The 15502-nt window shown below is 49.8% G+C and overlaps 1 protein-coding gene across 3 annotated transcripts in view; it reads left to right on the top strand.

The window, feature by feature from the left end:
• The first annotated feature begins 508 nt into the window (after window positions 1-508).
• Window positions 509-15502, top strand: part of TMTC4 (transmembrane O-mannosyltransferase targeting cadherins 4) — a 71046-nt gene continuing 56052 nt past the window's right edge. The window contains exons 1-4 of one of the 3 annotated variants that reach the window (XM_063651084.1): window positions 509-533; window positions 7419-7634; window positions 11886-12001; window positions 13042-13258. In XM_063651084.1, coding sequence (XP_063507154.1) covers window positions 7473-7634; window positions 11886-12001; window positions 13042-13258 — 495 coding nt within the window. In that variant the 5' untranslated portion in view covers window positions 509-533; window positions 7419-7472. Of the gene's footprint in view, window positions 534-1312; window positions 1450-4315; window positions 5931-7418; window positions 7635-11885; window positions 12002-13041; window positions 13259-15502 lie in introns of those variants that run through there. The other 2 variants (XM_054445851.2, XM_063651085.1) reach the window with 2 other exon arrangements.

The following is a 15502-nucleotide window of genomic DNA, read 5'->3' as shown; positions in this document are numbered from 1 at the left end:
TGGAGCTCAGAGGAGCAAAGATTAGAGTTGTAAATTTGGGATATATTGATTTAAATGTTGACAGCAGGTTAAATCATTCAGGGAAAAATTGTGGAGTAAGAGGAAAGGTCTGAGACCTCGAAAACTCTGTTATTTGGTGGTCACCCAGAGTAGACAAGCACGCCAAGACTGCGGACAGACAGGAAAGTGGAGCACCCCCGCCACAGGAAGACGTGTTTTAAGGAGAAAGAAGGAATTTTGCTCAGATCAGGTAACACGAGAAAGGAGAGTGTCCTTTGACTTTAGTGATGTGGATGCTACTTGCGACAATTAAAAAGGCAATTTCACCGAGTGTGAAAACGAACACGTGGAGTTGAGAGACCACAAAACTGGGGGCAGGCGCCTCTTTCACCAACTTCAGCGATGGAAAGTAGAAGAGGGTGGCAGCAAGGGTACGTGGAGTAGAGAATCTTGGAATGATGAAATGCCGAGGATACGGATTCCAGTCCAGAGGAAGCAACGGATCGGATTCTGCGATACTGGAAAAACAGAAGGTGGGGGGGCTTGGTGATGGAGGGAGCAGGTGTGCAGTTTTGCCAGTGGAAAGTGGAAGAAGTTTCTCTTTTTTCCTGAAGCAGGCGGCAAAGACCTCTGAGAGTGGGAGTGTGGGGGGTGTGCCGGGCCCCCGGATGGGAGTGGAGGTTTGGAACCAAGTGGCCCGAGCCTGCGGTGAGTGGGCCCGCCCTGGGTGGCTTTGGCCGCAGCAGGGTCGATGGGGCAGCATGGTCTCGGCAGGAAGAACACGGCTTCAGTCAGTTCTGTTCTGAGAAGCAGAAGGTGGAGACACGCACGTTTTAAACAACTTCTCCCGGACAGGAAGAAGTGGAGTTCTGGCTGTTCTGCGAGGACGCCGCAGTCCCAGCGCGGAGACCACCGCGCAGGCGAAGCGCGAGACAGGCCAGAAATAGGGTCCCGCGCGCGTACCCCGGAGGAAGAGCGAGGGCTTGCTCGGTTTCCCGCAGCCAGCCTTGCCCGACCCAGCTGGGGCCGCCCCTTCCCGCCCCGGCCCCGCCTCAGCTCCGCGCCCACAACCGGCTTCCTCCTCTCCCGCCGGGTCCGTCTGTCCCTGCACCTCCTTCGCCGCCGACTAGCGCCCCCTGGCCTGACGTCACCGGCGCGTCCACCAATGAGCTGAGGAGGGACTTGGCTGCGGCCTGAAAGTGACGGGAGCAGCAGCCAATGGTCGGGCGGAGGGGGCGGGCCGAGGCCGATGCTGCGGGGGGGCGCCCGCGCGCGTGGGGAGCTGCTGGCGGCGCGGCGCGGCGCGGGGGGGTCGGGTGCGCGGCGGGAGGGGTCGGCGGGGCGGTGCGCGGGCGGCCCCTCCCCCTGCCAGGTCCGGGCGGGCGCCTGGAGCCGCCGGAGTTTCCGCACCCGGGAGGGAGATGCGGCCGGGGCTCAGGCTCCTTGCAGGTAACGCGCGGGGCGGCCCCTGCAGGGCCGAGCGCGCCGTGGGGCGAGCGGAGTTGGACGCGGAGCGGGCGCAGGTTCCCCCGCTGCCGCCGTGTCCGGAGCCCCGCACGGCGGCTCGGGCCGGAGCGGCGCTGCTGGAGGAGTTGGTTCCGGGACCTGAGCTGCGGCCCGGGCCGGGGTCACGGGGGACGCGGGCCCCTGTGTGAGCCGCACATGGGACAAAGGGCGCGGCGTGGAGGCTGCGCGCCCCGCCTGCCCGCGCCGCGCTCGGGCCCCTGCGCTCCTCCGCCCGGGCAGAGGTCGCCGCTCCCAGCCCCTGCCTGCACAGCCGCGCTGGCGCTCCCTCGGCCCGGGCGGACCCGGCGCCTGCGGCGCGTCCCCGGAGCGGCCATCTGGCCGCGGGGCCCCGCGCCTGGCCGCCAGCTGGCCGCGGCGCAGGCGATGGCTGGACACAGCCGGGCCGCTTGGCCGCCTGCCCTGGGTTCCGCGGCGGCTCCCCCGCCGCGCCGCGAGCGCCTGCTATTCCACGCACGGCTGCGGAGCGGAGCGGCGCGAGCGCGGGGCCACCGGCCCGGGCGCCAGGGGCCACCGAGCCGCCACTTCCCGGCGTGGGCTCGGAGTTTGGGGAAGCCGAGCAGGTGGCGCAGCCACTGCCCACCTCCTGCTAACTCTGCGGGGCTTCTGGTCTTGTTGATGTTGTGGCTATGGGCTGCGTGTGTGTTTTTCTTTTTTTTAAAAACCACACACAAAAGAAGGGAGGAGTTAGAGAAACGATCGAGCCACTATGAGTCATCCCACACTTCGCTCTTTCCCCGGGAGAGCAAATGCATGGGGAGAATGTCTTGAGAAACAGTTATAGTAGGGACTGACTAGGTCCCCTCCCTGACCCCTTTCTCTGCAGTCCTGTCTGCGCCGGGCGCGTCCCAGCTGGAGGTGGAGTAAAATGACCGCCAGCGCACCTAGATAGGGGAAATGGCTACAAGCTAGCAAACTGGAAACTTTCTGGGACAGTGGAACTGTGAATATCAAACCACACACATCCTTGCTATAGGCAGCCATGGCCCTCGTGCGCTACTGAATTATAAAATGGGAAGGCCGTCACAGCAAGACGATACCTTAGCCTTCAGTAGCATGTATTCAGCACTGCACGGAGGAGGGCGGCGGTGGTGGTGGCTCGCGCCCCTGCCTTGAGGGGCCCAGGATCGCATCAGTCAGGAAACTGCCAGGCCCGGGGATGCAGGGTCACAAACGATTGTGTTCTCTAATCTGATTCCCAGAGGCTCTGTCACCTCTCAGCGTGGCAGAGGATGGCTGGCTATGTGATTGAATGTTACAGATGAGGTGGAAAGGCTGGGCAGAGGTCAGCAGGCCCCTGGATGCATGGAGGGGAATATTCTTCTGTAGGTGGCTGCTGCTAATTTTTCCAAGGGGAAACATTTTGGTTTGGTCTCGCCATTCTGTTTACTGCAGTCCAGGCTGCCGTGTCAGCTGTCGTTGGGTCCTCATGGTTCACAGCTGGATGACATTTGTTTTTCTGGGGTCCCTGTGTGGGGTCTTTTTGACCTTCTCACTGATGATTAATTTGTTTTAACCTCCTGAAAACAGAGGCTCGATGTGAGAAGTTTGAGAAATTGTAGGATAAAGGGACCTCTGCTTTGTTTCAGGTTCAGCCCCTGTTGAGGGGCCAGTGGATTCTGTTTCAGGAGTCAGGTAGCGAGCAGAACACTGACTTCATTCCTCCTGGGTTGTGCCGTCTGCTTGGCCTGTAGCTGAGGCCACAGTGGGTCTCTCTTCTTGTTGCTTCATAAGGTGAACTAACGATCCAGCTATGGCAGAGGAGCCAGGGAGCCCTGGCAGGACATCATGTGGAGAAGAGGGACCAGAAAGTTCAACCTAGGGCCCATCTGGAAGAAAACAGAGCATCCCTTCCTGTTTCATGGCCTGACTGTAAAAAACGGTGGAGGCCGGGCACGGTGGTTCACACCTGTAATCCCCGTGCTTTGGAAGGCCGAGGCAGGAGGATTGCTTGAAGCCAGGAGTTTGATTCCAGCCTGGGCAACATAGTGAGACCCTGTCTCTACAAAAAAATATTTAAAATAGCCAGGCATGGTGGCATATGCCTATAGTCCCAGCTACTTGGGAGGCTGAGGTGGAAGGGTCCCTTGAGCCCAGTAAGATGAGGCTGTGGTGAGCTATGATCATACCACTGCACTCCAGCCTGGGTGGCAGAGTGAAACCCTGTCTCAAAAAAAAAGGGGGAAGGGATGTAGAGCGGGTGGTCCCCTGTCTCTACCACCTTACTCAGACAGGGCTTCTTCTACCTGAGTGCCAAGCCTGGCTCAGGTCGTTGAGGAACAGAAGTCATTTAGTGTTGGAGGAAGGAGAGTTGGGAACAGGGTCAGTGTGTATGGTTGTACAGTTTGTGCCAGACACCTGACCAAGGAAGCCGTGTGCCCTGGGTCTGCCCAAAAGAAGGATCCACCTTTCTCAATCGCACCAGGTCACCCGATGGGCTACTGCTGGTCCTAGTGCTCAGCCCATCTGCAGGAATAAACACTGGCAACATGGGTGTGCCCGACACAGGCGGTCAGGGACTAGGAAGCAGCGGCTGATTTCTCCAAAATCTAACAGTAATGAGAACTAGTTGTTTGCATACATTTTCTCCTTTAATCCTTACCACCACCCTCTGAAGAAAGTAGTGGTGGTACTATGTTGTGCCAGTGAGGAAACTGATTCTTAGAAAGACTAAGCAGTTCAAGGTCGTGCAGCCGGCAAGTCCAGGTTTGTCCGTCACCAGAGCCTTTGGTCTCAACCACTGGACTAGACTGATCACTTTGCCTGGCTTTCTAACAAATTGTAGCTTTTTTTTTTTTTTTTTTTTTGCGTTTGCTAGTGAAAGGCATGTTCCGAACTATTCCACTATGTAAATTAACAGTAAATCCCTTCAAAGAAAAGAGCATTTGTGAGTGTTTTCAGTGGCAGCAAAGAAGTGGGAGGCCTCGGAGAAAGGAGAAGGAGCCCCATGAGATAGAGAAGCAGGGGAGTCACAGCAAGGAGGGGGCAGCCAGCCAGAACTGGGAAATGATGTGGGGGCAGGGGCATTGGAGGTAGGCCTGGTTTCCTGCTGTCCCTGCAAGAGCAGAGGAGGAGATCATCTGAGATCCAGTGAGTCACCCATCCAGTTGACTTCCCAAGAGTCTGGACCTGGCCTCCTACCAGGGCACCTCGTTGATGGTGTGGTCCACAATCTGCCTTATATATCCTGGGGCTGTGGCTTGGAATATGATTATGCTTAGAACATATTGCTTAGAACACGTTTATGTTCTAAGCAATCTGAGGTACGGTCGCTAATTTAGGAGCACAAAGTATTTCCTGATTTAGTATTCTACTTAGAAGGCCATTTGAACCTTGGCAAACGTTTGTGAAATAATTTTCAAATATTTGGGACTGAAGCAGATAATATCCAGGCTCAGTGGCACACTCCTATAGTCCCAGCTACTTGGGAGACTGAGGCAGGAGGATTACTTGTGCCCAAAAGTTGAATCTAGTCTGGGCAACATAGCAAGACACCATCTCCAAAAATATATTGCATGAGCCAATAAATTCACTATTGAAACAATAAAACAGATAACGTCAATCCCAGTTACATGACCTTTTGTCAGCTCATGACTCTATTGTGCATTTAAAATTGCTATAAATTATTCGTTTTCCTTCACATTTAATTTTCTAAATTTTCTTATTCTCCCCATGTTAAATCATAGTATCTTCCTAACTATTCAGTATTTGGCTTTGTTGGGGTTTGTTGTTGTTTGAGAGAGGGTCTCACTCTGTTGCCCATGCTGTAGAGCCGAGGTGTGATCTCAGCTCACTGCAGCCTGGAACTCCTGGGCTCAAGCAGTACTCCCACCTCTCAGTCTCCTGAGTAGCTGGGACTGCAGGCATGCGCCTCCACACTCAGCTAATTTTTGTATTTTTTTTGTAGACACGGGGTTTCACCTTGTTGCCCAGGCTGGTCTCGAACCTCTGGGCTCAAGCCATCCACCGGCCTCGGCCTCCCAAAGTGCTGGGATTATAGGCGTGAGCCATTGCAACCAGCCTTGATTTATTGTTTTTTAAGTAGCAGGAGTAATTTCTTTAGCTGAAATGTAAGCATAGAGGTTGGGACCTGTGTGCTAACCTGTGTTGTGTTTGCAGTTGTAATTTAGATTTGAGAAGTGGTTTATCCTTTGACTGGAAAAGAAAAGTAGCTGCAGTATTCCCCCAGCACTTGCTGAGAGCATGCCTTATGCCAGGCTGTGAGGCTCGAGAGACAAGCAGTGGAAGAGTTGCGGCCTGTTTCATCTCTGCATTGTAAATCTGAGCCTCCTTCTGGCCCCTGGAAGGGGACAGCATCACCATGGAATAGTGTGTCCCGTTGCCTGTTGGATCTGTCTCCATCTTCACTCAGACAGAAGGCTATAGAAAGATGCCTGTGACTTCAGGTGGCCTATTTGGCTGGCTTCTTATTGATTCCATAATCTGGGGTATCCACTTAGAGATCCAGAAACAAATACATCCAAAGTGCCTTCCCAATCACGGGGCTGGGATTCTCTTTCATCTCAGCAGGAAAAGAACAGGGTCCAGGTCCCTCAGTAAAGACAGGAGCCTCGGTACCAATCAACCGGATACTAAAAGGGATTTCCCACAGAAAATCATTCTGTGCCTCTGCTTTCAGCCTTCTGGAAGAAAGTATTAGTAATAATAGCTGGCCTCCCCTGAGCCTTCATTACAGCCAGGCAGTGCTGGGAATCCTATTTAACCCTCATGACAACTCTAGAAGGTAGGCACTCTTACCATCCCCATTTTAGTGTTGAGGAAACAGGCCCAGAGAGGTCAAGTAAGTTGCCCAGAGGTACCCCAGGTCAGAACTGAGCAGTCTTACCCAAACCTGATCCTGGTAAATCCAAAGAAAGCACCTGTCCAGGATGTGGTGGGAATGGGGACAGATAAAAGTGTGAGTTTGGGGGTAGGTTGAGATTTGTTTTGGCGAATTCCAAGGCGGGAAGCTGTTAGGCACCGCTCACCACTGGGCGTTAAGATGCTTTGCAGAGGGCTGCAGGGGGTGGGCGCAGAGAGGAAAGGGGCTGTGCACAGGACCGCACAACTAACACATGGCAAGGATGAGGCACAGGCATCCCCGGCGAGAAACATTATGCCCATTTGAAAGAAAAGTTCAAAATAGTATATATTTTTATCTTGACTCTTTCACCAGGATTGAAGGTCATGTCCTCACATAGAATAGCCTCCCTTCCTTTCCTTTGTATGGCTCAGCCTTTTCTGGGACAAGATATTGTCCCCACCAGTCATTTCCTCTATCTGTCCTCTGTGTTGAGCCAGTAGCCTAGGAACCCAGCATTCCATCCTGTGCCCCGCCTTAGGATTTCTCTGTTCGACTCCCCTGTCTCTGTGTCAGAGTCTCAGCTCCCTGGCCTGTGTGCCTGAATGCTACAAATAGACCATAAGCTCTTTCAGAAGCAGGATTGTGTTTTAACACACGACCCTCTCCCCTGCCACACACACAGTGTGCTAAAACCCAACAATGACTATTTATTGATTTTTCTTGATTGGATGAGGTAAGATGGTAACTTTTTTTTTAAGCTTTGTAAACTGGTTCAAGGACAATTAAAAATGATTTGCCTTGTGGGGTTGATGAGGATACCATTACATTCCTGTTTGTAAACGATATTCCAGCATCAGAAACCAAAGGGCATCTGATTTGATAGATCCTGTGGTCGGGCCCAGGAATCTGCATGTGTCCCATGTGACTTTTCTGCCCACTAAAGTTTGGGAAGCATAGCTTCAAATTGTTAATGATCACATCCTATAAAAACATAGCATAAATGACTATCTAGCTCTTACTCACGGTGCCCGCTGCAGAAACGGTCCTACCAGTGTTGATGAATATTTATACGGTGTTGTTTTTCCTGCAGATTCCTAACCAGCATAATGCTGGAGCCGGGAGCCACCAGCCTGCAGTTTTCAGAATGGCCGTGTTGGACACTGATTTGGATCACATTCTTCCATCTTCTGTTCTTCCTCCATTCTGGGCTAAGTTAGTAGTGGGATTGGTTGCCATTGTGTGTTTTGCACGCAGCTATGATGGAGACTTTGTCTTTGATGACTCAGAAGCTATTGTTAACAATAAGGTTTGTAACTCAACTCTTTTCTGGTAAACTTAACTGCCCACCTGTGTCTCAGTAATCATCTAAGTTTGTGTTGCATTGTTCTCTGTGGAATGTAGGTTAAGCATTGGCCTGGGCCCCGGTGGTGCTCTCGATTTTTCTCTCTTTTCAACATCGCCTTCTTGATTTAGTGCCTTTCTTATTGCTGGCACCAAGGTTCCGAACCCCTGCCTCAGCTCAGGCACTCCCCTCAAGAACTCCAGTCCACATATGGATCAAAGAGGCCGTTATTCTGAGATTACAAGGCAAGGGTATTGCAGGGCGTTGCAGACTTAGTATTCCAGATTTTGTGAAACATTTCCACAGTTGTTCAAAAAAAAAAAAAAACCCCATCACGCATTTGCTGCAGTGATGGACGGGTGTGATCACCTGCCAAAAGGTGCATCTTCAGCAGGAGGCAGGGAGCTGGCTGCCGCTTTGTCCTTCTCCGAGACTGTCGGGACAGCCTGCTGACAGCTGCTGGGGCAGGAGGAATGTGCTGCCCATGGGCGCTGCAGTTCCTGCTTGTTTCGTGTTTGGAGATTCAGTGTTGCTGAACTTGCAGAATCCCAGTCAATTTTGCTTACCAGTGGTTGCTATGTATCAGTGCAGGAAAAATGGTAATCTTTTTCCATTCCCTACCCGGAGTTAGGGCAGAAGAAAGAGGTTTGTGGGAAAAGATGAAAAAGATTCAAGCAGGCTAAAAACCAGAGCAAGAAATGCAGAGGCAGGCAAGGTCCAGAGGAGAAAGAACTCGGAAATGGCACAAGTTAGAGCCTCTCGACAATCTATTATTCAGAAGATATTTTATGTGTGTTCCTTAGCCAGTGAAGAAGACTTAGAGGAATATACACATTTAGCTCCCTACTAGATATAGTTAGAGCAACTCTTTGTAACACTGTTGAATGCTCTTAAAAATTTGAAGTTATGGATTCTACCAAATAAGTATAAAGTCATTTTCATGCTGAAAATTTTGAGAAGAACTCTCTATATGACAAGCGTGTATTGTATGGGGGGAACATGACTGATTTGCATGTATTTTATTTGTGACATAATATTGCAATTGATCTCCATTTTGAGGGCACACGCTAGATCATTTTTAATGTTTTAATGGGTTTTTGTTGTTGCTGTTGTTGTTGAGACAGAGTCTCATTCTGTTGCCCAGGCTGGAGTGCAGTGTCACGATCTTGGCTCACTACAACCTCCACCTCCGGGGTTCAAGCAATTCTCCTGCCTCAGCCTCCTAAGTAGCTGGGACTACAGGCATCCCACGCCTGGCTAATTTTTGTATTTTTTAGTAGAGATGGGGTTTCACCATGTTGGCCAGGCTGGTCTCGAACTCCTGACCTCAGATGATCTGCCTACTTTGGCCTCCCAAAGTACTGGATTACAAGTGTGAGCCACCACACCCGGCCAATATTTATTTTTAATTCAAGTTCTTCATTTGTAATTTTCCTCAAATTCACTCAGCAGTTACTGTAGATGATTCTGTTTCAGTTCTTTTTTAAACCATGCTTAAAAGAACTAAGTAACTGTACACAACTGTGTCAAACTGGTGGCTTTTTCATGAGGTGGGGACAAGGTCTTACTCTGTTGCCCAGGCTGGAGTGCAGTGGTGCAGTCATAGTTCACTGCAGCCTCCAATGCCTGGGTTCAAGCCATCCTCCCATCTTAGCCTCCCGAGTGGCTAAGATTACAGTCATGCGCCACCACGCCCAGCTGATTTTTAAAATTTTTTTGTAGAGACAGAGTCCCACTGTGTTGCCTGGTTGATCTCACCTGGCCTGAAGCGATGCTCCCGCCTTGGCCTCCCAAAGTGCTGGGATAACAAGCGCAAGCCACCGTGCCCAGCACAGATTGGTGGCTTAATGGCCACAGAACTGCTTTTCTCACAAAGATACAGTTTTATTATTTAAATTCCATTATTCGTTTTGGTGAGAATATCTTGACTCTTCCACTTGTGTAAAGCAGAAGACATATAAAGTGTTAATTCAGAAACCATGTTGAAAAATGTTGGTCAGCCAGGAAGAAGAAAAACACGAGCCGTGTTGTATGTGGAGGCCCTGGTGTCTGGGTGTAATTCTCGTTCCTTCTGTGAGGTGAGGCAGATGAAGCCATTTCGTGGTTCTGCTGAGCATGGTCTTGGCAGTGTTTTCGGGAGCATCACACTGTGCCCCTTTTGTTAACTTGCTAGCCCTCCCTTTTTCTTTTCCTGGTTAATGAAAGGCACTCCTCCGTTCATTGGCACTGTGCCTACAGTAATGTGAAACAGGCTGTTACTGGATTTTAGTGATGTTAGAGACTGTTTTCCAGATGCTTCCTTGCAGTGTGGAGTTGCCTTTTTTGTTCCTTGAGATGATGATCTTCTTTGAGACAGTGGAGTTAGGGGGAATTTTAGACACAATACATCTTTTCCATAAATCATTATGAGGAAGAATTGACCTTTCTTTCTGTAGCACACCCTGCTGTGGAGGCTCCACTTAATCAAATATTTAGAGCCTCGTTGGTGTTCATTTCCTGTTCAAAGGGAGGAAAAGATCCTCTGCCGAAGCCCTTCACAGCTGACCGGCTACTTCTGTAAGAGTGTAGAAGAAGGTAGGCGTCCAGGCTTGTCACTGAGTCAACGAAGGGAGCAGGTGCCTCACATGGTCTTCACAGAATCTCTAACCTGCTCTTGGGGAGTGGTCAGTGTGCTCCCGGCGTCTGAAGCCGATCCCCATGGAAGCAAATGTCACCCTTAACAGTGGTCATCAGTGACCAGCTTTGCATCTGTCACCTCTTTTCAAGCCTTTCCCTTTGAGTCAGCAAGCACTTAAGTCGCAAGTGCTGAGTCGCACGGTGGGTGTGGACCTTTGTTGCTCTTTGGGGCCACCCATCATTTGACCCATTTCTGTTTGGGGCATTCTTAGGGGCTCAGAAGATGATTTGATTAGGGAGCTGGTACAGACAGGCTGTCCCGTCAGGTGCGCCCACCTGTTGGAGTCAGGAACTGGTCACGCAAGGTGGGGGCCCAGAGGCAGCCAGGCAGTCTCTGCGAGGTGCCCGGAGCATGATTTGTGGTTTTGCTCCTGCCACGTGGCCCTGCCCTGGCTTTCCAGGCCACAGGAGGGTCTGTGAGCTGCACACTCCCCTTTGAAGAATTCCCTTTTTGTTTAAATTAATCAGAGTTTGGTTATTGCGGTGAAGAATCTTGACTGACAACCCAGGGAAATGATCAGCATGTTGTAATTTCTAGTCCCTAAAACATTCCTGTTTAATTATGCTTTAAAGAGAAAGTTAATCTGTCATTTTTCTTACTTATTCCACCACAGCGCCTTGTTTGCCTCTCTTCTCATTAGACACAATTTAAGCCATCTACTTTCATCTGTTAAATGTTAAAAAATGCATTTTTAAGCATCTGTAGTATATTACTAAATTAAATTATCTCAGCAATAAGAGCGGTACAGTATTTTTTTAATATTTAGTGATTTTTATCTGGAAAAATTAAGGTTTTTTTCTGATTTCATAGTCTGCTTAGCTCATGATCAAAAATGGAAACTTAAAAAAATATGTTTATCCATACTTATGTTTTAACTGGGACGTTTTGGTAAGTTACCTTATTTAATAGATATGAGAGGTTAATAGTGATCTTATTTAGCTGTGTGGTCCACTTATTTGACAAGTATTAAGCACCTTCTGTATACAGCCAGCAAACCCAGATGTGGCCCAGTCCTCATGGAGCCCAGTCTAGTGGCACAGACAAATAGTCATGTGACTGTAAGTCGCCAGGGTGCCAGGCATTGCTTGACAGGGTGAGATGCCCAGAGGCCCACGGAAGAGGGATGGGATCAGCTCAGGAAGGGCAGAGCCAGGCAGCTGGGAGATGAATGGCGGGAGGAGTTGAGCCGTGAAGAGTTGAGGGTGACTGTCCGGGGTGACCCGCACGTGCAGAGCCTCTGGGTTGGGAGCTGGCAGAAGCACAGCGCCAGAGCCATGGGCCTGCAGAGTTCGGGGGAAGCCAGGGTCTGCAACAGCCCCTTCAGCATATCAGCCATGTCCCAGGAGGGTGAAAGCTTATTGGTGTTTGAAGCCTAGTGGGGTGAGCCCATGTATATTTTGAGATATCAACATAGAGAACATGTTGGGCACAGCAGCCCCACTAGGAGGCCTGACTGTATCCCGGGTGAGAGATGGAGGAGCTTGGCTTAGGGCTGATGGAAGACCCTTGTCCAGAACATCCCCTTTGTGACCCTGCAGGACCTCCAAGCAGAAACGCCTCTTGGGGACCTGTGGCACCATGACTTCTGGGGCAGTAGACTGAGCAGCAACACCAGCCACAAGTCCTACCGGCCTCTCACCGTCCTGACTTTCAGGTAAGCCGTGACATCGAAGGGCCTGGGAAGGTCACTCCCAGCTTGTGTGTGACATTGGATACAGGTGTGTGTCACCAGGTTCTCAGCATTCAGGAGTCTAGTCATTGGCTCCAGGTGGGGTCTGAGCTGCTCATATACATGGGTCTCTAGGTGCAGAGAAGACCAGCGTGGCCCCTGTGAAGGATGACGTGCACATTGGTGGTATGTCATATTTTTCTCAGTTCTTGGAGGTTTGACCCTTCGCTGGTTAACACCAATGGAATACTATGAGTGAAAGCAACATGGGGCCTCTGATGAAACTGATTTTTTTCACTACAGAAATAAATAAGGTATAAATCTTCCTACTGTTACCAAGTCAATATACAAAAGCAATATGCTGCTTAAAAACAATCCTCCCTCCGTTAATCAGGGAGCCGCTTGCACTGAATAGATGTATTCACCTCACAAAGGTTCTCGTCCATACCTGCTTCTCGGGTGCATTTAAACACTTGTGTGTAGACGTCCCACAGGAGCATGGGAGTGAGGAATTGGAACCACCAGCAGCTGAGAAGCAGTCAGAATAGGAATCTCTGCCAGCGGAGGGTGTTTCGTTGGGGGAAGGCTGGTGGGCATACTGATAAGGAGCCCTTTTTTGGAGGATAAGCAAGTTATAAGACCATCTTAAATCCAGGTCCCTAGCGGGTAACCATGAGTAGTGTGTGGAATATTATATCTTCTTGGAATGCAGCCTTGCCCCTTCTGCACTTAAAACATTGTCTAGCTTTCCTTTTGATTTTCTTCTGCAAGTTGCTTCAGCGCCACTCCCCTTGGACACATCTGTTTCATCCCTTTTTCCCTGTAGTTAATTACATTCCCACCTTTTCCACAACCTTTTTAGCTCGACAGGCATTATTTATCTTGATGCTATTTTTATCAAGCTGGCACAAAGTCTTCCGCTTCTCCTTTTAATATTTCCACACACAAGCCTTCTCCTCCAGAGCTTTGCCATTTCTTGCTGCATGCCGCTGTGCGTGTACCCTGAACACCCTGTGTTTCTGCAGGATTAACTACTACCTCTCGGGAGGCTTCCACCCCATGGGCTTTCACGTGGTCAACATCCTCCTGCACAGTGGCATCTCTGTCCTCATGGTGGACGTCTTCTCGGTTCTGTTTGGCGGCCTGCAGTACACCAGTAAAGGCCGGAGGCTGCACCTCGCCCCCAGGTCATCCCTGCTGGCCGCGCTGCTGTTTGCTGTCCATCCTGTGCACACCGAGTGTGTAAGTGTCGTCTGCCGGAGGCATCTGTATGCACGTGAGAAGCGATATGACACTCCCATGTCGCCTGGTTTCCTAAAACAGGTTCCCTTTATGTACCCATCTTGGTTCCAGAGCTGGAGAACGTCTACTCCACAATATACTCTAGAAATAGAAAGGACACTACATAAATACCCTGCCTGACATTTGAAACAATTCTGTCTGGGGCAGAGACATCTCTCTTGTGAAAAAAAATGCAAAGCACCATATTGGTGGAGACTGTGTAATAAGGTATGGTGTGATCTCTGGTGATACTTTCTGTTTAGCTTCTAGGATAACACCAGCTGTGAAGGCACGGATGTTAAATATTGCTGGACTTTGGGGTCTGAGGTTCAGAGGCTAAGAACTGTTCTTCAGTGGAGGGTCTGATGCAGTGTTTCTGTGTTCGCTGACAGCTTTATGATTTATAAAATCCTTTCTTAGACTTAACATGATTGTTATGAAAACGCTGTGACATCAGCTGGGCTAGTACAACAGTTTCCACTTTGGGGATAAGGGAACGGCCTGGCAGGATAAAATTTGTCCAGGGCGAGAAGCAAGTGGATGTCGGGCAGGACTTAAATTCTGGGCTTCCCAGGCCTCCACTGAGGAGATGCTGACGTACTTGGTATTGAACTGGAAAGCGGTGCCTGCACCCTGCTGGGGAGCTGCTCGTGAAGTCTCTCCACCCTCCTCCACCTCACCCTGATCACCTGGGGGAGAGGATCACACAGGGTGAGGTGGAGGAGGGTGGAGAGACTTCCCCAGCAGCTCCGCAGCAGGGTGCAGGCACCGCTTTCCAGTTCAACACCAAGTACATCAGCATCTCCTCAGTGGAGGCCTGGAGGCTGCGTCTCCATCCCATCGAGCTGCCTCTGTATTTGGAATAGGCTGTGCTGGGATTTCACTAGACATTTGTGAAGTTTTCAGGAACCGCCCCCTGCACCACCATGTGGACCCTTTAAAAATGCAAAAGGCAGCATGTTTGCTGAGGGACAAGATTTGACTCAAGTCATTCATTCTGTGAGCACAAAGTGCCTAAAATAATCACATACATTTTATTACTTCCCTCACAGTAGACTTCTCGTTTCTTAGGGATTGAAATATCTACATTTAACCAATTGCATGTTGCTTGAAGTTTCAAGATGCTGAGCAGAAGTCCTGTTTTTAGCATCTGACTTTATTAAATTGTCTATTCTTCAGTATCAAGAGTGTTGTGGAGTTGTTATCTCACCCTCCTCCTGATATCTTTTTAAATCTTTATTTTTTACCGCAGCAAATTCAGAGAACGTTAAGGGGTGGATAGGCTGGGGACTGCTGTGTAAAAATTTAGTTATAAGCTGTTTATACATAACTGTGACTGAATTAGACTTTGTTTCAATCTGAGTTCTCTCTGGGACCCAGATATAGTGCAGCCATTGATCCTGAATAAGGGGCTGGAAGAGAGGGATTCACTGGAGAAGTACTGATTCTGTCTTCCTTCTCGTCTAATTTAGCGTGATCTTAAAAGCAAAATGAAATACTTGAATTATTAGCCAAGGAAAGTTTTCTAAAATTCTCATTTTAAATACTCAGAAGTTGATTTATAAAAAGGTTTCAAGTGCCAACAAGTCTAACTGAATGTGCTTACACACGTACACACTCACACACACACATTCTCTCTCACACACACTCACACTCCAGGTAAATGCAACCTGGGAACATGGTAATCTTGAAAGTCCACATTCCAGATGGTTAAAAGGAAACTGAGGCAGACTAGCTCTAGGAGAAAAGGGAGCATTTGAAAAACCTCTTTATCTCTTCCCCTCCCCACCATGACATCCATTCAAACTCTGATTTCAAGAAATACTTGTAGATAATTACGAGTTAGCATTGTAAGACGGATATTTTGTATTATGTTTACCTTTCAGCGTTTCCGCAGATAGTATTCAGTTTCCTTCTGTCTGCGTTCCCCTGTTATCTCCTACCGTGCAGTTGAAAATTCCAGCTTTAGGCCGGGCGCGGTGGCTCACACCCGTAATCCCAGCACTTTGGGAGGCCGAAGCAGGTGGATCACTTGAGGTCAGGAGTTCCAAACCAGCCTGGCCAACATGGTGAAACCCCGTCTTTACTAAAAATACAAAGATGAGCCAGGCATGGTGGTACACACCTGTAGTCCCAGCTACTCGGGAGGGTGAGGCAGGAGAATCACTCGAAACCAGGAGGCAGAGGCTGCAGTGAACCAAGACC

This window comes from Pongo pygmaeus, chromosome 14 (genome assembly GCF_028885625.2).
Source record: "Pongo pygmaeus isolate AG05252 chromosome 14, NHGRI_mPonPyg2-v2.0_pri, whole genome shotgun sequence".
In the NCBI taxonomy this organism is placed as follows: Eukaryota; Metazoa; Chordata; class Mammalia; order Primates; family Hominidae; genus Pongo; species Pongo pygmaeus.
The sequence above is the reverse complement of the archived record's forward strand: the minus strand, read 5'-3'. Positions and strand labels throughout refer to the sequence as shown.